Genomic DNA, 21,658 nt, shown 5'->3' with positions numbered 1-21,658 from the left:
CTCTTCGTTGATATCACCGCGGAGATTAGCATTGAGCATTGTGTGTTTGTGAGCAAAAATTACTGAATAGAATCCATCCGGTTTTGGCGAGCATCTGGACAAAGGAACGGATTCAGGAATGTTTAATCACTTCTTGTAACGTTGCCATTTTCTCAGATTTCCCATAATTCTTATAAATCCATCATCTTATGCAATTTTATATTCTTTAGTAATTTTACCGTGGTATAAAATTTTATATCTTATTCTAATGCATGTGCTCCTCGTGAACCAGGTACGATAAATTTGGTTGTATCATAATACAATGATTTTATTTATTTCCCGTCTTTTATTCTCATCTTTTCGATCTTTTATTTTGCTAGAAGATAATTGTTTGAAACTGTGCTTTTTAAACTGATTTTATTATAATCTAGGTTTTTTTACAGCCCCTGTACAGCACATTGAATCTACCTCTGTGTATCGTGCTGTGCTTTCTAACACTGGTTATTCTGAAGACGAACACACAAACAGAGTGTATCTGATGAAAAGCGTCTGTTTGACTGCACCAACATGTCACAAGCAACATATCTGCTCATAGACGAGCTAGATAATTTAAGAGGTGGGAGGCCGAGGCAGTGCATGCTCCTGGGGCTCGCTGCAGCATCCTCCTCCTCTGAAGGAGATCCTGCCCTGAGGCGAGTCGGACCGCTGGAGCACAGCGAAGACCAGACGTTCAGAAGTGATGAATTATCAAAGTGACAGGCTCTTAAGAGCTCTGAGGAGGAGGAGGAGGAGGAGGAAGAGGAGGAGACTCAGCGTATCCCTTTGTTTGGTATTCAAGTCATGGATGTTGATTAGCTTAATTCTAGTGTCTCCATCAGGGAGAGATGGATATTTTACAGCCTCCAGGAAGAGAAGGATCATTTTAGAAGGACCTTCATTCAGACAGTAAATAATCTCAGTCACACATCATATACTACATTATGGTTGCAGAATCGGGGTTCTGGTTTCATGTTGGTGTCAGTGTTCTGAAGTATTCAGCGGTGTGGTCAGGGGAAAAAAATACAACATGGTCACTTACAGAAACTAAACTTCAGTCTTCATGAAGTGGGTCAGTGAATGTTTCATGACGACTCACTCCTGAACAGCCAATCCACCGTGGCACTGTGCAATAACCCTGGTTCTTTATAATAACCACTGTACAAATACTCCGAAGTTATATTATATTGTAATTATATTTAATTATATTATTTATTTCACCCTCACTGTACAACTGTAACACTCATACCATTCAATATTTATCCCTGCACTTCATTTCTTTCTTTATTAGACCATCGGATTGTTTGTTTTGTTTTGTGTTGTTATGTGTATTCTATGTAAGAACATTGAGAGCCACTTCACCATGTCAAATTCCTTGTTTGTACAACTTACTTGGCCAATTAAACCTGATTCTGACTCAGTGGCCACCGGAGGATGTTTGAGTCGCCGTGGGATTGCACCGTTTCTGGTTCGTCAAACAGAACTGTTGCTCATCACGAGTTAAATTAAGAGTTTTGTCGACTGAACGACACAAACAGACTCACAGGGGTTTACATGTAAACTCTTTTTTTTACATTCAAAGTCGTAATATTTTCTAGTGTCTCCTTGCCACCAACTTAATGTAAGTGTGGTTATATGTTAATGCAGTATTTAATGATTCGATAATACACATTCACTTTTGATCAATTAAATATATGGTGTTAAGTACAGAAATAGTGGTAATGCATGGAAAAAGTTGATAGTAGATGATGAATATTTTGTCATAAACATCATGTTTTAAATCACACTATGTTCTGATTGTTTAGTCATTAACACAAAGTTTGTATTAAACCCAAAACAGATCTTCCTTTGCATCCTGACTTAAAACCATATCTAAACACTGACACTACAGCTGTACTCTGACCCCTAGAGGCTGAAAACACCACATGCATAATTATAGGAAATGGCCAAATAAAACTAAAGGTAACAAAAACAACTATGATTTTATTTACAAATCATTTTCAATGTCTTTTATCAAATGCTTGGAGCACAGCTAACTTTAAGAACATAAAAAAAAATTACAGCCTTTTTTCTTCTATTTACATCTTCAGTTTCATTTTCAATACAAAATGTGAGTACGTTTAAATACAAAGTAAAGTCCCACAGCTCCAGTCTGGTTTGAACGTCCTAAGGCATCTGGTCATTTGAAAGGAACATGTGACTTCATTCCGAGCTGTCAGCTAATATCCTGGTGAAGTAGAGAACTGCAGGCTGAGCGGTGATGTTGTTTATGCTGTAGGCGTGTCCTGTGTGAACACAACAAACAAAACATTTACATTTACAATAAGACATTAATAGTTTTCCATATTAAACATCTAAGTCTGTAAAATTACTCTGAAATGGTCAAGGTTTTTTCCATTTCCGAAGTTTCCCAACATTCGTTAAATTAAGCACTAATGTATGTGAGGATATTATTTTCTTACCACTCTGCACCATGAAGGCTTGTCCTGGGTGGAAGTGTGACTTCCTGCCATCAATGGTTACAGCAACAGAGCTTGTTAATATGTTAAAAACCTGTAAAAACACAAAATCAAAATGACATGAACATCAGAAAGTTACTTTCAAATCAGTTGTGTATTCAAACTCAGGGAGGGGGAGACTAACGCCGGGTTCACACCGAACGCGGAAGCATCGCGGAAGCAAGGCGTAAGCGCTAATCCCTAGCGTGCTGGCGCTTGTCTGTTCACACCGAAGTGCCGCTGTTATCAGTCTGCAGTGAAAACGGCATTTAATCATTTTTTTCAAGCATATACTTACTTGTTGCTCCAACATTGACTGCAATGGTGTCCCAACATGTGTCCTTTTTAGTGCTGTATTTATACAACATTTTCCGAGGATCATACAGCTCACTGCACTTCTCCACTTCAATTATTAATGTAATGTCATCCATGTTGTAGAACTTCTCAGCTGTTTGCTCCATTAAATGTCGGGTGTCGAGGGGAAATTACGTATTCTCCACTCAAACCTAAGAGAATACGTAGCCCCCCCCCCCCCCCCCCTCTCTCTTTTTATCTTTAGCTTGTGTGGCTGTAATGGATGGGCAGAGGGGGACATAAGGTGAATACAATGTATGGGATGCATATTTGATCATTTATATCATAAAATATGTCGTCAATATCGTTTAAAATAATTTTTCAGTGTGTTTCCTGTTGCGATACTCTCGCGTCAAGCGGGAAAAATAGACTCGACGCCGAAATGGCGCTGCACGGCGCTAGGCAGCCGCGGCGCAACGCTACGCTTCAGCGTCCGGTGTGTTCAGCACAACGATTTAACATGGGAGTGGATGGGAGCCGGAGGATTGGCGATGGGCCGACGCCTCGCTTCAGTGTCGCTTCCGAATCCGGTGTGAACCCGGCATAAGGGGATCTTCTTTTACGTGAGAGAATAATTTAACTGACCGTGGTGGCGCTGTGATCCACCCACAGAGGTTTCTTCATGTAGGAGCCCAGCAGAATCTTTCCATTACAGATGGAGCTACAGTTCAAATCCACCTGGAAGCCACACACCTTGCCTTGATAGAAGTACCAGTCAAATTGATCCGGAGAGATCTCACCGTCGTCTGTGATCATATAACACAGTTAAGATCATTCAAAGAGATGTTGAGCCAATAATTACATTTGTTTTATAGCTTTGCTTTATAATGACTTAAAGACTTTATTTAAAATCTGTTATATTATAGATACTAGTCAAAAAGTATGAAAACACTTTTAAAATAGATATAAAACTATGAGTTACATGAAAATTGACTGTGTCATCACCGGTTTTGATGCAATGGGACATCAGTGTCCTTGCCCCCACTCCCTGGCTCCATATTTCTCTTGCAAGGTTAATTTTACTTTTTAATTAACAGAAAGGTAGGTTGATCAGTCCCAGTGGCTAAATCCAATCTTTGGCTTCTGGGACACCTCTAAAAACTTGTCCTTACAGAATATAGATGGCGTATAATACAACACACTTTAAATATAATACAAATAAGAGTTTAAACTTGTTCTGGGAGTAAACCTAAACCTGCTTGGCTTCATAAAACTGTGCAAATGGAACTTTGCCTAGTTTGTTCAAGACAAACAGTTGCCTGGACTTCGTTTCTGGAAAACACATCCCCCCTCCACTGTCACAGCCTGATCCTTCAAACACCAGCTGATAATTTTTCTGCTTATTTCATGTGTCCATAAAGTCATTGCAAACATGAATAAATAATTTCAAACAGAGGGGGGTTTTGCATTTTCTTACCGGCGTCAGTGGAAGGCCAGAGTGTCTTAAACATCTCCCTCAGGTCGGCCTTGTCCTCCGGCTGCAGGACCAGCGGTTTGAGAGGAGGAGCGCAGAGATCCAACACAGAGAGCTCACCCCGGACGCTGGATGGGTGCAGACCTAGAACAAAGTCAACGGAAAACAAGTTATGGATTGAAGCATCTACACAATCAATGATCAGATTTGTGTCAGTCCTATTCCAGGTCAATAAGGTTAACGAGGAAGACGTGGCAATGAGAGCGACATGTGCAATTATCAACGCTGCTGCAGTTATAAATCATCAGAAAAGGTCAAGGTGCTTGATGGGAATATTACACACCTACATGCCAACTGTCAGATTAGTTTATTTCATTTTAATTATTCAATATTGACTTCACACTGACATTTCCCTCTGCGGTGTCTAGGATGAACATCTGTGACTGTGAGAAGGCAACACTAAACAAAATCCTTGAATGTGAAATCTCTCATTATGAACATTATTAATCTCCCATTATGAAGATTTATAATAACAGTGTTTCCCCTAGTTGTTCTTTCAGGAATGTCTTTTCAAATTATGCCACTTGATATTTCATATGCAACACTTTCCGTGGTATTTTTGGTGGGGGTATTATTCAGGCTATTATCCAGGGTAAACCCCTGGATTGTAAGGAGTTGTACAGTATGTGTTGTCTGTACACTTTAATAATTGTTATTCCTTTTTGGATTAACTAGAAAATTGCAAAAAGTATTTGAATCTAAAAAGTATGAGTGAAATATACAGCTTAATTTAATAAATGGAATATTTAGAAACATACTCAAGTTCTCATACTCTTGAACCTCAATCATAGAGGACGGTCCACTTCTCAGGTCTTTTAACCTGCAACAAAATTAAAAACAATATAAACACATTATATTCAAAGACATTGACAAACATTCTTAAATGTTATATTTAAACGTTTACTTACGTGTTCTCTGGCTGACAGCTGCCGTCCTGTGGGGTATCATGTGTGGGGGGGCTGTTCTCAGGGCTCCTGAATTCGCCAGCATCCACACTGTGTGTGTCTTTATCAGTCGGAGTGAATGTAACATGCTGAACGACAGAAACCTCTGCAGGTTCACATCTGTTACCGTGACCTGTGTGTCTGTTGCTAACCACAGTCGGGGTCTCTGACGCCGACGTGAAAATGTCTTTAAACGTATACAGAGTGCGTCTGATGGTTTTTGGAGCGAACATTTGCTTTGGTTGCAGCAGAGGCACATCAGCTCCCCCTGGTGTTTTGGAGGCGACCACCATCTTGCCTTTTTTGGGAGTTTTAAGTCCAGGAGATCGACTCGTTTTCTGTTTGGAAAGTTTTTTTCTCTTTTTAAGAGATTTGGACTCCTTTGGTTTAAGCTGCTGAGGATTTGTGGAGACGTTCTCCACCTCCTCAGACATGCCATTCGTCGTCCACCAGTTACCGGGAGGTTTCCTGTTCCGTTTCTCTGGATCTTCTGCCCTGAGATGCTCCTGAGGTCCTCTGGGAGAGACAGATGCTGAAGGGTCAGACATTTTCTCAGAGACATTATGGTAGACTTTCTGAAATACCTGCTGCCCTGTAAAACAACACAAAGAAAAGGCTTTAGGGTGAGGAGGACTTTATTTTTCTTTTACATCAGATCGAACAAACCCCAGATGTTACCCAGAGGTGATGTGTAACTAAAAGGATTCAATCAAATATTGTGCTTAACTACAATTGTAATTTACCAGTACTTTTAAATTGAGTGCCAATTTACTCTACAATGTTTGGTTAAATATTGTTACACAGAAAGAAGGAGCAGTGGTTATTGGGGTCATGTTTTAGATGTGCATGTTGTTACTAGTTCAAAAGACGAAGAGAAATCTAAAAATGCACAATCGATGGAGCAGAACATTGTTTTGCTTCTCTCCTCTTCAGTTAATTGTTTACGACCTCTCAGATTTACCTGATGACCTTTTAATGACCTAACCTTACCTGAGCTATGATTGATGTCTCTCTCTTGAAAGCACATAGGGCTAGACTGCCCACAATCCTGGTCTTGATCCAGGACCTCCTCCTCCTCTGGCTGATGCTGCTGTGCTTCAATCTGCTCCGTGTCCGTCGGTAACACCTCATCTGTCGCTCCCATTTTGTTTGGTGCGTCTCCTCCTGCAGGTCTGTTTTTGTTTTGTCTTGTTTTCTTCACTTTGCCTTTAGTTGTGCTCTGATTGGTCGACGTTACAGGCCGTTTCTGATTTGTTTTCTTTAAAACTTTGACCTTCTTAGTCTTTACAGGTGAAGCTTCTGCTGCGCTGGGCTCTTTACCAGGCTGTTTGGACCTCTTGTCCGTGAGGTTGTTGTCTGGGACCTTGGTTTCCTCTGTGCTCTCAGTAGAGCTCATCCACCACTGTCCAATTGGTTTTCTTTTCCTTTTTCCAAGGATTGGACTTTCTTCAGACAAACTCGATGCAGTCACAGTGGGCAGTTTGTTGTCCGTTTGTGCGTCAGAACTCATCATTTGTTTGTCTGTGGAACAGAAAAATATCGAAAACAAGGTTACAAGTTAAAAAAGATGCTTGAACCGTTAAGACCAATTGTAAATAAAGGGAGGGGGGAAACTGTTGCTCAAGAATTTAATTACAATGATTTTAATACATTTTATTTATCTTAGCTACCTGCATTGACGGAAAAATAATTTGGACCAAGCTAATTGGGCTCTGGATAAAGAATAAATGTGCTATAATAATAGAGTGGCCGATTTTTCGATTTGCTGATTTAAGCTTTTCACAGACATATCACAAAAATGTAATTTAATAGAATAAACAGTGAAAATGTGCATTTATGTCTCCATATAACAAGAACATGTATTTATATTTTCTTAATTCAAGCTCTACAGATTTGGGTGTATTTGTTTTATTTAAAGTTATTATTAATGATAAAGTTTATGGTTAAGCTGTTAAAATCCAGCCTCAATTACATTTCTTTGTCAAAAGGGTTTTTAAATGACATCTTAGAAATCATTGCCAGCTTTATTTAAAACATTGGTTTTACTTCAACAGGGAGGTAGGAGGTAATTACCTGACAGAGAACCCAAGTCTTCAACATTTCCTGGTTTCGCTTTGCTTTCATCTTGACTTTGTTCCTTCCCAGCCTCGTCACCCGCTGTCTCCTTTATGTCTTCGGTGCTCTTCGTCACTTTCCTGGTCCGCTTTAATGATTTCGCCGTGTTCGCCTTGGCCACTTCTTTCACATCTTCTGAAGCCTTCGCGCTTTTCTTCTTCTCTGTTGTCTGAGAGAGTTTTTCTTTAACCGTTTTCCTGCTTGCCATGTCTTTAGGTTCCTCCTCTTCCTTTTCGCTCTCTTTCGATGGAATCTTCTTGAGTTGTTGCCGTTTCTTTTTATTTGGCTTCTCTTGTTCCTTCGAGTCACCGGAAGTCGCGGGAAGATCTTCAGGAGTGGTCAATTCATGCTTATCATTTTCAGGCCCAGTCACTTTATTCATCTTCTCTGGCCTTTTCTTCCTCTTTGTTGACAGATCGATAGGATGAATTCCCAGTTCGCCCTTTTCTGATTCCACCTCTTTTTGGCCAGTCTCCTGCGGACTGTCCTTTGATGCCTTGTCTGTTGAGCTGTCTTTGTCCGAGCTGTCAGTTCTGCTCTGCTTCCGTTTCTTACTTGTGGCAGTTTTACTCGGGATGGTGAACCACAGAGGTGCATCATCCTCCAAAATCAGGAAATCGTCCTCTGGCTCGGGAGGAGGAGGAACTTTAACTGGTGTCAGCGACTTCCTGCCACTACAAGAATATTGGATTATAGAAACATTATTATAAGCTTTTATATTTGAATACAAAGGTTATTCATGTGCTCAACTCTTAACTCACCATGCAGGTTTGGACTGTCCAGCATCTCTGAGCTTCTGTAGAAACGCTGACATGTCGATTCCCACGCGGGTTGACGTCTCACCCAGAGACTGACTGTGAACACTAGTTGACTGTTTGTCAGGAGCTGCGAGTTCAGGCTCCCTTGTCACTGCTCCAACAGGCTTGTCTGTGCTTTCTTGTCTGATAAAAAAAAATGGAAATCGGAATCGGTTGAGTTAAGTTTTGTACATAAATAAAAAATACCACAATAAAATAATTCATGTGTGATTTACATTTATTTAATCCACTCTGTTGAAGAAAAAAGAAACCTGCGATATGAATCCAGAAGTAGCCAGCCAACAGGTGGATATGGTATCATATATCTAGTATTTATGGGTGACTGGACTAAAGTAAAACTGCAATTACAACTAATAACAACATTTAAAAAGTCACCACTTCTTACCTCTTTGTTTTTCTTTTGCACTTGGAAACGGCTGTTTGTGGTTTCTTGTGTGTTTTTTCTGTGACTGGCTGACTGTCTTTGCTGCAGAGTAAAAAAGTTTAAAAAAATGAATAATCACATGTATGTTGGTACATTAGATACTGATGAAGCGCTTGCAGTAAACGAATCATTCTGTGGAAAACTAGAAAGTCCTTACCATAACGCGTCCACCTTGTTTTTGTGAGTAGACACCCTGGGTCTTTTAAAAGCAAGTTTGCTTGGAGGCGTATCCAAACCAGTGTCCCCACTAATGAGGACGAGAGGATTATTGAAGAGGAAAAATGAGATAGAGATAATTGAGTGAAAATGTACAGACTCAAATCTCACACTTTATACCAACAACACTGCATTATTTCTTTCTTACATTATTTCGGTTACGTGCCCATTGACCTGGGGTTCTTGGATGGTTGGCGGCTGCACCTGTGCCTCCTCTTTTTCTTCCTCTCCACAGTCAAAGAGGATTGGAGACACAACTTGTTTTCCATCATTCTTCTCCTCTTCTACATACACTGCACTCACAATTTCTTCAATAGGGCTGGATGTCTTCACTGGCTCATGCAGTTTAAATAAGTCTGAAACTGCAACACAGAAAATAAACACACTCATATGACGTAAATTCAGAATTTAAATATTTCATTGATTCCTTTGAATAGCTTACCTATGTCAAGTTGAGGACTGGGTGACCTAATGGCAGGATGGGCAGCTCCTTCAGGACCCTAAATAATTAAAAACATACATTTTATAGTTCAACATATTTAAAGTGATCTAACCATAGGTGATACTTAACCAATCATAGGCCCTGTCAGCAAGTCAGTGGCCAAAACTGTGTTGAATCTATCATCAAGTTGGATATATCCAGAGAAACAAGCAGAGGCTTATACCTCACACATAGGACTTGGTTTTTAGCATTTATTTTACCTTTTCGCATGGTGGGAGTTTTTTAGATTGGTGTCCCTCCTCTGGAGCTGGTGAAACCACTCTGTCACTGTGTGGTGTCCTGGTATCAGTGGTCTGGATTAGAGGAGAAGTGGACAACAGGCTATCGTCGCGTGAGGGTGAATCTGAAAAGAATTGTGAAGCACAAGTTAATGTAATGAAACGCAGAACTGACTGAGAAATAAGCGTGTGCATCACATACACAACTCACCTAAGTCATCAAACATCTTATCAACATCTCCAAGTGTCATGTTCCCCGTCCATTTTTTAGACCCACTGAAAACACACATGTCACGGTTAAAATGAAAGATGGAAAACTTCATAATATCAGATGCTGAACTCACACAGCACATGATTCAACAGACATTCTCCGCAAAACACATTCAACTTTTCGAACCTACCTGTCTTTGTTTGTAAGGTAGCAGAGCTTCCTCTTTGGTCGCCTCTGTGAACAGACAGCAGGTACAAAGAAAGTTAGCTTTGCATTTTAACTGTTAAGAATTTTTGAAAATTAGACAAACTATGATTACTATTATTATTATATAATTTATTAAACACACTACACAAAAATGACTGTACTCTATGGTCTAAAGCAGTAACGTTTGTTGATTTAAAAAAAATCATGAGTCTATGTTGATAATCATCACAACAAATGTCATAACATTAACATTTCTATTAATAGTTCTTAAGATTAATTTCAGCCTCTGAATGAAGGTTGTAGTATTTAACTCTAAACTAAGCAATATATTGCTATTGATAACAATCATATTGGACTGTAATAGTTCAGTGTGTAAGATTTAGGTGAAAGGGATCTATTGGCAGAAATAGAATATAAAATAATCCTACAGATTATTTCCCTAGAGTTTAATCGTCTAAATTATACAAATTGTAGTTTTCTTTACCCTAGAATGGGCCCTTTACATTTAAATACAAAATATTTACATCAGGAGTGGTTCCTCTCTTCTAAAATTAACAAATTAAAAATCTTTTGAGTTTCTACAACAACTGAAGGTTTCCACAGGTTTCATGTTTGGAAGGGGAGGGAGAGGTGAGGGGTAATCAGCTGCAACATGTAACCTCAACACTAGATGGCACTTAATTCTACACACTTAACCTTTAATATCATACTATTACACAGCCTCAATGTATTATATTATATTTACAACTTCCCTCTGCATCTTTTGCAGCATAACAAAACTACAGCTGTTAGAGATGGAAATCTGATATATATATAGATTATTTGGATGGAACTTCAATAGTACACAACCCAATATAACAACATCACAGACAACAGCGAGTCAAACAGCTGGATCAACATCTCTTAAAACAGTTAAAACGAGACCTGGTGATCTTCATGGTGGTAAACATGTATTGTGTGGTTGTGCTGTTGGTTTTTAGCTCTTCCACAAGCTCAGAAGACTGAGTGTAGTTTGTTCCCTGTGGGTTCAGCCCCCTTGTCTCAGTCCTGGCTATCGCTCCGTGTTCTCAACCCTTCTCCACCACACGAGCACCACACGAGCACAAAGAGCCGACTTTCACTCACCAGGGTGGGGTACTTCGTCTCCATCGACGTAGCGAAGCAGTCTTCTTCTCAACAGTAGCGTTACATGAGTGTTTCCCTTCCACAGCGCGAGCCCAGCTAGCAGCTAGCTAGCTAGTCAACAATAACATTTGTTTTGTAGCACCTCCTGTTGTTTCGGTCAGAATCTCGCTAGCAGACACAAACACACTCATTCAAACACGTGCGGATGATTTGTTTCCCTCACTGGAGAATTCAAGTTTGCGTCAAACACAACAATGGCGCTGTTTACAATTTGGATGTGGCCCGCGCATTCTAACGAGGGATATTTTTTTCCCGAATACGATCTGTCAGGCAGCGCGGCAGCGGGGGTTTTGCCAATTTGGCTGACCGTGCTAATTTTCTGCTTTGATATTTGATCTAAAACCAAATATAACGTAAACTTGATTGTAGTTAAAGTTTATAATAATATAAACCATCGGAACGATTGACATTTATCCTGAGGGCAAAACCGTGCATGCCTGCAAGACTAGGGTCTGGGTAGTAACACAACCTTTTCTTTTTCTTCTATACTATATTTTCCAACCGAAAGGACGATTTACGTTGCTGCCCCCTACAGGTAAATTATTGTCACGACAACCTAAATAAATGACAAACATCGTCTTGATATAATACAAATACTCAAGATACAAAACACGTGACATAATCTCTGAAAAAGTATGTTCTCGAAAATTTATGATTTTTATTTCGTTTTCCCCAGCAAGTCCTCGACCATTAATTCCTTCACATTGTCTCAATCTACAACTTTTGACCTTTCCACCCAACACAATAAAACTACAATTTCTAAGAATATGTGATAACGTACACGATGTTTATACTTTTACTCTTGACACATGCAGTGTAATAGAATCTCCTTATCACAGTATTATGGGTGGTGTGAGCAATCAATGTGTTAGAAAAGAGCCATAAAAGGTCCAGGGAGCAGTCAGCCAAGGTTGAAAATAGTATTGCAGATTAGAACCATGCAAATTATGGCGTGTTGCATTTTATAACTTACTACACATTATGAAAAATTGATAAAAATACATCAGAATTAGCTAATTAAAACATTTTGCTTCACGATTATTAACAATGTATTGTGAAGCAGAACATATATTATCAATGAAACGTGACATGAAATGTAAGACTGTAAAAAATTAAATGGTTTAGCGGAATATCTTCTTCTGCTTCTGGGCGATATCCATCGGCTCCATGGCATCTGCACTGGCGTCTTCGTAGAGCGGCTGTTTGATGTGTTTCCAAACCACCAAAGAAATCCTGACGACAAACAGCGCAGAGGCGACGGCCAGCAGCACAACTGAAAGATCAAAATACAGCCATACAACATTTTTTAACTGATATTGGTGGCAAATAACACTTTTGCTGCGTACAGTAGCTCCAAATGCATTTTTGTGCAGGGTTTCACATTACAAATTTTGACGTAAATGTTAGCTTTATCTCAAAAGTGTATTTACTTCAGCAAATAGCAAAAGGATAGTATTAAGTATTACAATTTTTTTTCTTATATATCGTGTTTATTTACTCTTATAACCCACCAAACATTATTTTCATGTGATATATAGATTATTATTTCTGTTTTTTCACATAATATATATATATATATGTATTCCCTAGGGTGTTTTACCAATAAAGATGCCATTGACTCCGGGTGACACCTCGTCATAGTTTTTGTCCAGGTTTCCAGACAGAGCCCAGATCACAACAGGGTAGATGATGAGGATGTACCGCACATGTTTGTCGAGGACCAAGTTTTCCAAAACAAACCTGTGAAAAATCCGACGTTAGTACTTCTGAATCTCACTGATGTACACTTGAGGTTTTCCGGGCGAAGAGAAACTTACCATACGAGCAACGCAACAGATAAAACAGAGTATGAGATGGTGGCAGCGTCTGTTGGAGACATCTTCACTTCATACGTCAGCACAATGGTCAGGTTGATCAGAGTCGCGATGGTTGTCCATGTTGTGTATATCGCCACACCGTTTTGAATCTGCGAACAGAATATTAAGAAGTATTTTTATTTCCAATTATGGAGAAGATATTATGACAACGCCGTGCTTAAATTTAAGGTGGCCCTGAAGGACAAATCACAAGATAAATACACTTGTGGAATATATTATTAAACCTCAGTGTTTACGCTTAAAATGCAAAAATAAATCATTATTTATACTGACCAACACACGGATGAGCCACAGGTCGACTTTGTGGTATTTCTTGAGCCAAGGTCCGTAAACATTAAGCCCATGACAGATGAAGCAGATCATGGAGTAGTTTGTGAGGATGACCAGGATGAGAAAGACCAGGGCAGCGATCATTATTCTTGAATAAGGGACGATAAACAACAAGAAGAAGACATAGTTAATTTTCCTGTCTGGTGTATAAACCTATAAAATGTACCAAAACAAGGTAAATACAGAGAACAAAGTCAGAGAAGCCATTGAAAACCTCACCCTCTGTCCCACACAACCAGCCAGCCAATATTAAAACACAGATTGAGGCACCAGCTGATGAAGAATCCATAAGGTAGCACTGGAGGGTTGCAGTAAACGTAGCCATAACCATTCCTTGAAAACAACAAGACAGAGTTTAACTTTCAATCCATGAGAACTTTGATTTGATGTCAGATTAGTTAAACTCTAAAAAGGTACTGACACTTGTTAAATTTCCTTCAAGAGAATACAAATATGTGACCACTCAAACAGGAAATGGTTATGTGTTATATATTCCCACATATGCCTGCTATAAGTACAAAACAACTTGCTACCATCGCTTAAGAGTTGGCATTATTTTAGAGTCTAAAAGAAATATAAAGAGTTGGTCTCAACTTTCTGCAAAGAGCGGAGACGATGTAGACGATCATGGCTGTGAGCCAGACATAGATGATGCTCCAGATGTTGAAGGTCCATCCTGAAGGTGTGATCTGGGTGTCAAACACCGCAGACACATTGGCTGTAGTTGTATAATAGGGACCTGCAGATATAGAGAATTAATGTTCAACTGTTGTTTGAGGTTAATCAATGATCTCACAGTGTCCATTACTTATGTCACAGAGAAGGTTGCAAAAGATAAACAGGATTTCCGACTCACCGATCCCAACTACTGACAGCGCATTGAACACCAAGCTTATCCCATAGCCGACAACAGAAACCACTATAGCAGCAAGACGTCCAGAATCATGCTTTGCCATTGTAGTACTGTCATAAATGAAAATTACATAAAAACAGTCAAGATGTTGAGTTTGCACAAGAAGCCTATGCAACGTGTTAAAGAAGACATTGTAGATGATATAACAGACGTTCTGTTGATAGGCTAATCATTTGGTACAACTCGCACAGATTGTTTTGTTTGAGAAAAGGATGAAAAGTTTAGAAATATCCTGAAGAGAGACAGTTAATCCCCTCCAACTTCACTGTGATGACCCGTGTTTGAACCTGACCTCTGACCTCCCCCAGGAGCAGCGCAATTGATAATAATAACCCTTTTCAGCACATTCAGAGGCTGCAGAGAAAATAATGATAAGTTATAGCTTTTTCTTATGACCTCCTCTGATGCGTTTCACCAGGAAACCTATACAAAATTCTGAAGTAAATCATTTTTAATGTTCAAAATTCAAGGACCCAATCGGGTCAAGTTACAAAAACGATGCTTGTATAATGTTGGACTGGATCACGTGTTGCAACAATAGGCTGCATCGGTCCAGGATAACAAAACATTGGCATCTATAAGACTTGATAAGACTCGATAAAGACTCAGGAGACGTACCTTTCTCTGCTCCTCTCTGTGTGAATGCACTCATCAGAGTGAAACAGCAGGGACTGTGCACGGGACCTGCCTGGTTTATACATAACAAGTTGTGTAAGAGGAAGGTGCAACCACTTGCCGCATGTGTCTCTTATCTTGTATACATTTCTGCCTCACTGACTTCGCTCATAAAAGACTAACTGTCAATAGTTGTACCCAAAAACTTCATAATATGAAACCATGTGAATTAAAAGCAACACAACAATACATTTAAACTTGTATATAAGAAGAAAGTTGTATCATTGATACATGTTTTATCCGCTTGTAAATAAAATGAAATGCAAAAATTGTAACAATCGTATTTGTTGAATCAGTAGAGTGTCGGGTATTGGTCCGCCTCAGTATAGTGTAATTTCCCAGAGGCCATTCTGACACTAAACCAGCTCAATTTATTTTTCACAAAAACACCTTTAAAAAGGAGCTCAACACTCAATTGTCCGGTCTATGTTGTTTTCGTTTGTTCATTACATAAAATAGATTCAGCACTATAAAAGAATTTAGTGTTTAAAATGTATTTGTCATATTTATTATTGTGGTAGTTTTTCAACATTATTTTTCAAAAAGCTGCATAGCACAGTAGTTCAGTTTATAACACTAATAATAATAATAAACTTGAATTAAAAAGCACTTTTCATAGCATAAAATACAGCTCAGTGTTCTTTAAATGAAAAAGGTTACATCAGAAACTTAAAAACAGACAATGTATGATGTTAAAACAATCAAATCTTTGTTTGTGGGTTGAAGCTGACGTTTCAAAGGACAAAGAAGAAAACGTGATTCATATGATCAAAATACTAAACACAGAAAAATATTATGACAAGGCTTAGTGTGGAGTGATATATGTACAAACAATGAGTCTGGTGAAAGTGTCAGGTAAGTACAGAACAATAAGTAGTAAACGGTAAGTAAACATGCAGTCGAGGCAGAATACAGCAGCACACAGTAGCATGATTTGATAATATGCATTGTGACCAGGAAGATAATTCTTCCTTATGATGTTTTATTGTACTGTTTATCTGAACAGTTGTATTATTTATCATCCCTCCAAGTCATTTCACAAAGGCTTAAAATTCAGGAAAATATATATTTATTAAAATAGTGCAGAAATGAAAAGATAAAATTCATGAACAAGCACAAAAAAGTAACATCACAGTCGTTATATTTCTCTGAAAAATAGTTGTGAGATGTTAAACATATTCCGACTACAAAAAGGACATTCATCATTGTATAATTTAATAATCACATTTATATTATGAAGCTTCCTCCTGTGTCTGCAGCGTCTCCAGGACAAAAGTCATCAGTTACAACATGTTCAGAGCTTTTAGAAGTTCAGAGACGACACATATCAGAAATATATTCAGCTGCATCATCACTTAAAAATCGTTTTCTGCTTCCCAGCGATCTCCATCGGACACATGGCCTCAGGGTTGACATCTTGGTAAAGTGGACTTTTGATTTGCCTCCAGACAAACAAACCCACCCGTGTGACAAAGAAGGCGCACGCGATGGCCAACAGAGAGACTGTGGAGGAGGGAAAGCAGCAGATGTGAGTGTTAGTGTGTGTGGGTGCCGTCTTAAATATAGACTGAAAGCAGACAAGCAGGTACTTAACCAGGTTTGATGACAATAAAAACAAAAACATGCAAAATTCCTCACCAATGAAGATATTATTGCGAGTTGGATCTTCAGCGTTGTAGTTTGCCATGAACACGCCGGTCAGCGCCCAGATCACCACAGGGTAAATGGTGAGAATGAACCTCACATGTTTGTCCAGGACAGAGTTTTCCAGGATAAACCTGTAATGACAAACCCATTTAATCCAGAAATGTGCTTTTTATATTAATCCATTCATTAAACGTATAACTCCCTTTTTCTCTCCTTTGCACTCACCACACAAATAACACCACAGTCAAAACGGAGAGGGACACAGTGGAAGCATCCGTCTGAGACATGTTAACATTATAATTCAGCACCACAGCCAGGTTGATCATGGATGCGATGGTTGTCCATGTTGCATATATGGCCACACCGTTTTGAATCTGCATTGTGAAAGAAAAGAGAATCTATGTTTCAGGAGACGGACTTCAGGAGAAAAGAGCTGGTCGCTGGGAGGCGGCAGGTATAGAACCTCTCACCAACACACGGTGGAGCCACAGGTCGACGTTGTGGTACTTGCTGAGCCAGGCTCCATAGTTGTTGAGGCCGTAGCAGGAGAAGAATATCACCAAGTAGTTGGTCAAGGCGATGAGGATGAGGACGACCAGAGCAGGGGCCATCATACTGACCGAGACGACAATGTGTTTCATTACATGTGATCATCTCTAGACAACACATTGTTAAGGCATTCCTATCTTGGTGCTGAACACGTATAGCCTCTTGTTATATAGATGATCTTGTGGTTCCAGGCTCTTTATTATCCTCACAACAATTCCTCTATGTCCACGTGTCATATCTAAAAACTAAAGGAGACCAATGTTTCTCTGGAACAGTCTCCCTTTCTACATCAGGTATTTTTAAATCACATTTTAAGTGCATCCTCTTAATCTTGCTTTTCATCCAGCTTGAGTCTGTTTTATGATTCCGTCAATGCCTTTATCTCACTTTATGTCTTAACTTTTCTTCTGTGCTGTGAAGTGTGCTTTTATCTGCACATTTTAAATCTAGCCTCGTTCTTATCTAATCTTTCATCCATGGTCATGTTGCTCTCTTTTACCATGACTGTAAAGCTCAACTCAACTGTGTGGAGGTCCTTCTTTTCAGGTCAACTTTATCGACACATATAACCCAGAATAAACATTGCAAAACAAAACATAACCCTCACAAAAAAAAAACATATCAAATATTTAAAGGAAGGATCCCCGATCCAATAAGTTTCATATTTACAAGATGGAACAAAAAAATAACGCAATGACATAAACATAGATATGAAAGACATACAAAAGTCCCGTCTCACCTTCTGTCCCACAGGAACAACCACCCTGTGTTCAAGCCCATATTCAAACACCAAACCACAAAAAACCCATGTGGCAAGACAGCAGGGCTGCAGTAGACGTAACCGTAGGCATTCCTGAAGAAGTAAATCCCACACAGAAAAATAAATCACAGATAAGGAAACAACAATCCCCAGGTTAAGTGTGGGGAAACAAAGATAAGCTGGTTTTGTAGAAAAGGTTTTGTTTAGGTGGGTTCTTACTTCCTACAGATGCCAGATAAGATGTAAACCACCACTAAAGCCAGGAAGATGTAAATGATTGACCAAATGGCAAAGGTCCATCCTGAGGGTGTGATCTGGGTCACAAACTCATCGGAAATGTTACCGGTGCTCCTCAAAAATGGATCTGAGGGACACAAATTCAGAACTTACAAATCCCAGTGCTGAAACTAAATCTCTTTAGTTTCTTTTACATAATCAAAGTTCAAAAGATGCAACATTATTTCTACTGTTGTATAATGAAAACTTGATTTAAATATGTAAAAAAATATGTGTATAAATGGAGCATTAAGAGTTGGACTTACAAATTCCCGGCCCTGCCAGAGCATTAAAGACTAAAGTGACGATGAAGACAATCAGTGACAGCACCAGAGCAATCAGAAGGCCGAAGTTATGTTTTGCCATGGTGGATAACCTGTCTAAAAATACAAGTATTATAAATTAAAACACATTACAATATGAGAAAGTAGCATTAAAACAGAATTTTACCAGTAGTAGTGTGAAGAACGAACCCTCTGACGTCCCGGCTACTGTGCGTACCTGGATGAAAACAGTAAGGAATGCTACACAACGACTGCAGCCTGCAGGGAGGGGCTTTTATTTCATAGAAAATTGCAGGTTGTGTAATTGTGTAGCTTTTATGGCCCTGCGTCACGTGTACATGTGTGAAACTGAGACATCCACATTATGAGACTGCCCTCACGTGCCCTCGGCTTTCATAAGTCGGACTGCTTCCTCCTTATAACTGTGATACATAATTCGAATCATTTATAAAAGCCAGACTTTGTCCCAGTGGTCGTGTTTGGTAACGGGCCTTTATGGCTCTGATCAGGTAAGAGTCCTTTTCATAAGTAGCCAATGAAAGTGAGGAACCTGTGATGAAGTGTTGGCCCCCTGCAGCTGAAGATCATTCATCATGGAGGAGGGAGACATTTCAAGGGCAGTGGGTGGAGGGTCCGCAGGTGAGAACAAACACTGCTTCAATCCGAAAGTAAACAACAACAGAAAAGAGCCGATAAGGCCTTAATTACGGAGTCAGTAGTCGTGCTATATAGTTATAATAGTTACACAAGCAGAGAGTGAACAAGGAGCCATGAGGTCACACTCAGTTCACAGACAGAAGACCCCCCCCCCCCATTTGAATCACCAACACATGGGTCTGATGAATAGTCTGTATAACACATGTGAGAAAGTCTGCACAGTCACGCCATTTCACATCTTTTGTCCACACAGTGTAAATACTGTGTAAACATCGCCAAGGTTTTACAACATTGGAATATTATATCAGTTTCAGTTTTTCAACTAATTTAACCCTGAGCACCAGATGTTTTACTCTGACATTGGGATAAAGTTTCACTGCTTAACTGTATTTATACTTAGAGAAAGACTCCATATGCTGTGTATTAATAGTCTGCAACAGATACAAGTTCCACTATCGAATTTGTACTGAAGTAGAGTTACAAATGCATTAGAAACCAAAATGTTTTTCTTTATTCAATAAACAGTCAAACAATAGTCAGGTAGCACTGGATCGAACCATTGGTGCTTTTAAATACTACTACTAACAATAAGAAGAACAAGAACAATAATAGTACAAAACATTATCTCTGTTATTACTGTGTTGAGTAAAAAGCCCAATATTTATCATCGTAACAGTATCACATCCCAACACTGATATTTCCTAATAAAACAAAACTGAATCCAGCATCACTGGTATCAAGTTTTATATACAGAGTTAGACTCAAGTCACTTATAGATTAACTGTATCACGAAACCTGCATGAATTGAGGTCCAAATATATACAAAACAGGGCAGCTGTCGCCTGAAACACGACTCAAGACAAACTGCACATTTCTATAAGCTGCACATGAAACAGTCTGTGCGCGTGAACACATGGATAAAAACATGTAATTATGTACAGTCCTTTCAGTGTCGTCAGTCCTTCCCTGTCCAACCAGCTACCAGAACCTGGACCTGGGCAGGATCTTCCCGCCTCCCCTACGCTGCGTCTGCGGGCAGTACCGGCGTGTGTGCGCGTGCTCCCCGGTGGCCCCGCAGATGGGACAGTTGTATTTGCGGAGGATGGGGCAGGTGATCCTTCCGTCGCCGGTTTTCAGCCTGTGCGACCCGTACACCCTGGGAGACTCCCCGTTCTGCTTGCAGAAGCGACAGTGGTCCGAGGAGACGCTGGCGCCGCAGCTGGTGTCGGACAGGCTGCTGACTGAGCTCGTCTCCGCGGACAGTTTGTTGTCCTCCTCCCGCTGATCGGACGGGTCTCGGAAGGGGCTCCACTGCGCCAGAGGTTCCAGCTGTGGCTCCTCTCCGCGCTGCGCCTCACGCCGGACGCACAGCCTCTCCAGGAGCCTGCCCAGGTTCATGTAATCGTGCCACATGTCGAAGCCGTCCCCGTCAGTCAGGAGGGAGCCCTGGACCTCTTTCTGCAATGTTGTCATATTTGGAGAGCTCGCGCGTAAAGTTTGCGCATCTGTGAGTCGCCTCCTCCTATATGTAGCCGTCTGGAGCGGGCTTTAAAGTGCAAGAATGTTGGCTGTTGATGGCAGGTGTCTGCAGGTTGGAGGATCGTCTTTCATCTCAGAAGTAATTTAACTGGAATCCCCACATCTATAATATAAGAACGTTTCTTCCTGAAAACAAACCCAATAACTGCCACAGGGTTTATCATGGCACTTGTTTGATCGCGGGTGAGTTGGGGTGTATATAGGGGACGTCAGAGGAGTGTGGCATTAGAGAAACAGGCCTGTTTTATCCAACATGGGGACATTGCACCTGTAAGTGCTGAAGGGTCAGACACAGGGTCAGTCATCGGCTGCAACCGCACCACCTCTCTTATCACAATAACAAAAGAACTCGTAAGACTTTAAGGCTTGACTCTTAAGCCTTAAGAAGAAATGAAACTGACTTAAACATGTTACAATTCGTCCAATGTGTCCCAGCTTCAATCTAAATTAGACTCCTCCATGAGGATTTGCTGTTCCTCTATTACCTTTGTGCTCTGTTGCAGAATCGTTGTCACATTTTTTCTCAACAATATGCACAATAGTTGTGGAGATTCTGTGGTGGTAAATAATTATCTTGATATTGTCTCCTTTTTTATCTGTTTTTGATTATGTATTGTATCATATTTATGCGTTTTATCTTTTAAAGTGTGTTTTGGGGGAAGGTGCATTTATCATTACTATTATTATATTTCTATCTGTAGAGGATCATCACCATCGTCATCTATCACTATTATGACTATTTTTGTGATTATTATGGATTTTATCATCATTATAAGTGTATATCCGTCTGTCTTTGAAAATTGTTAACCAAATTGAGGATGATGATGAAGATGATGGAAAAGAAGTGGATTCAATTATTATTGTTATTGTTATTAAAAGAGGCAGTAGCATAACTTGTATTATTATTGTTATCATCATCATTATTATTATTGTTGTTGTAGTTGTTGTCATTGTTGTGTGTGTGTGTGTG

General features: G+C 39.7%; 4 protein-coding genes across 4 annotated transcripts; all 4 read right to left on the bottom strand.

Moving 5' to 3' along the window:
- Positions 1-1,978: 1,978 nt before the first annotated feature.
- Positions 1,979-11,392, bottom strand: si:ch211-161h7.4 (uncharacterized). Its single transcript, XM_062379855.1, has 17 exons — positions 11,122-11,392; positions 9,980-10,023; positions 9,790-9,854; positions 9,561-9,703; positions 9,301-9,358; positions 9,007-9,220; positions 8,800-8,889; positions 8,604-8,684; positions 8,162-8,341; positions 7,359-8,074; positions 6,276-6,806; positions 5,250-5,877; positions 5,100-5,161; positions 4,285-4,425; positions 3,453-3,613; positions 2,478-2,568; positions 1,979-2,300 (listed from the first exon to the last, which is right to left on the bottom strand). The coding sequence occupies exons 1-17, from the start codon at positions 11,143-11,145 to the stop codon at positions 2,218-2,220; spliced, it is 3,312 nt and encodes a 1,103-aa protein (XP_062235839.1). The 5' UTR covers positions 11,146-11,392; the 3' UTR covers positions 1,979-2,217.
- A 465-nt stretch (positions 11,393-11,857) lies between these two features.
- Positions 11,858-14,350, bottom strand: LOC133932990 (uncharacterized). The gene is made up of 7 exons (XM_062379920.1): positions 14,245-14,350; positions 13,983-14,127; positions 13,608-13,721; positions 13,332-13,476; positions 12,999-13,147; positions 12,782-12,921; positions 11,858-12,454 (listed from the first exon to the last, which is right to left on the bottom strand). The coding sequence occupies exons 1-7, from the start codon at positions 14,342-14,344 to the stop codon at positions 12,303-12,305; spliced, it is 945 nt and encodes a 314-aa protein (XP_062235904.1). The 5' UTR covers positions 14,345-14,350; the 3' UTR covers positions 11,858-12,302.
- Positions 14,351-16,327: 1,977 nt separating this feature from the next.
- LOC133933067 (uncharacterized) lies at positions 16,328-18,574 on the bottom strand. The gene is made up of 7 exons (XM_062380020.1): positions 18,475-18,574; positions 18,152-18,296; positions 17,912-18,025; positions 17,094-17,238; positions 16,849-16,997; positions 16,615-16,754; positions 16,328-16,479 (listed from the first exon to the last, which is right to left on the bottom strand). The coding sequence occupies exons 1-7, from the start codon at positions 18,572-18,574 to the stop codon at positions 16,328-16,330; spliced, it is 945 nt and encodes a 314-aa protein (XP_062236004.1).
- Positions 18,575-20,127: 1,553 nt separating this feature from the next.
- nanos2 (nanos homolog 2) lies at positions 20,128-20,622 on the bottom strand. Its single transcript, XM_062379061.1, has one exon. It carries the CDS (start codon positions 20,620-20,622, stop codon positions 20,128-20,130), a length of 495 nt encoding a protein of 164 aa, XP_062235045.1.
- Between the last annotated feature and the right edge of the window lie 1,036 nt (positions 20,623-21,658).

The sequence above is a fragment of the Platichthys flesus genome, chromosome 21 (genome assembly GCF_949316205.1).
Source record: "Platichthys flesus chromosome 21, fPlaFle2.1, whole genome shotgun sequence".
In the NCBI taxonomy this organism is placed as follows: domain Eukaryota; kingdom Metazoa; phylum Chordata; class Actinopteri; order Pleuronectiformes; family Pleuronectidae; genus Platichthys; species Platichthys flesus.
This window is presented reverse-complemented; position numbering and strand designations above follow the sequence as displayed.

Bases quoted from the DNA above. Each gene is read 5' to 3' on its own strand.
- si:ch211-161h7.4 (XM_062379855.1), bottom strand. From the start codon at position 11,145: ATGGAGACGAAGTACCCCACCCTG. The intron at 8,685-8,799 runs GTAAGGACTTTC...TTTACTCTGCAG, and splicing joins AACAAGGTGGACGCGTTATG to CAAAGACAGTCAGCCAGTCA. The intron at 8,075-8,161 runs GTGAGTTAAGAG...ATATTCTTGTAG, and splicing joins GGACAGTCCAAACCTGCATG to TGGCAGGAAGTCGCTGACAC.
- LOC133932990 (XM_062379920.1), bottom strand. From the start codon at position 14,344: ATGGCAAAGCATGATTCTGGACGTCTTGCTGCTATAGTGGTTTCTGTT. The intron at 13,148-13,331 runs GTCAGTATAAAT...TTCTGTTCGCAG, and splicing joins TGTGGCTCATCCGTGTGTTG to ATTCAAAACGGTGTGGCGAT. The intron at 12,455-12,781 runs GTAAAACACCCT...TTGATCTTTCAG, and splicing joins AGTCAATGGCATCTTTATTG to TTGTGCTGCTGGCCGTCGCC.
- LOC133933067 (XM_062380020.1), bottom strand. From the start codon at position 18,574: ATGGCAAAACATAACTTCGGCCTTCTGATTGCTCTGGTGCTGTCACTG. The intron at 16,998-17,093 runs GTGAGAGGTTCT...TTCACAATGCAG, and splicing joins TGTGGCTCCACCGTGTGTTG to ATTCAAAACGGTGTGGCCAT. The intron at 16,480-16,614 runs GTGAGGAATTTT...CCTCCTCCACAG, and splicing joins TCGCAATAATATCTTCATTG to TCTCTCTGTTGGCCATCGCG.
- nanos2 (XM_062379061.1), bottom strand. From the start codon at position 20,622: ATGACAACATTGCAGAAAGAGGTCCAGGGCTCCCTCCTGACTGACGGG.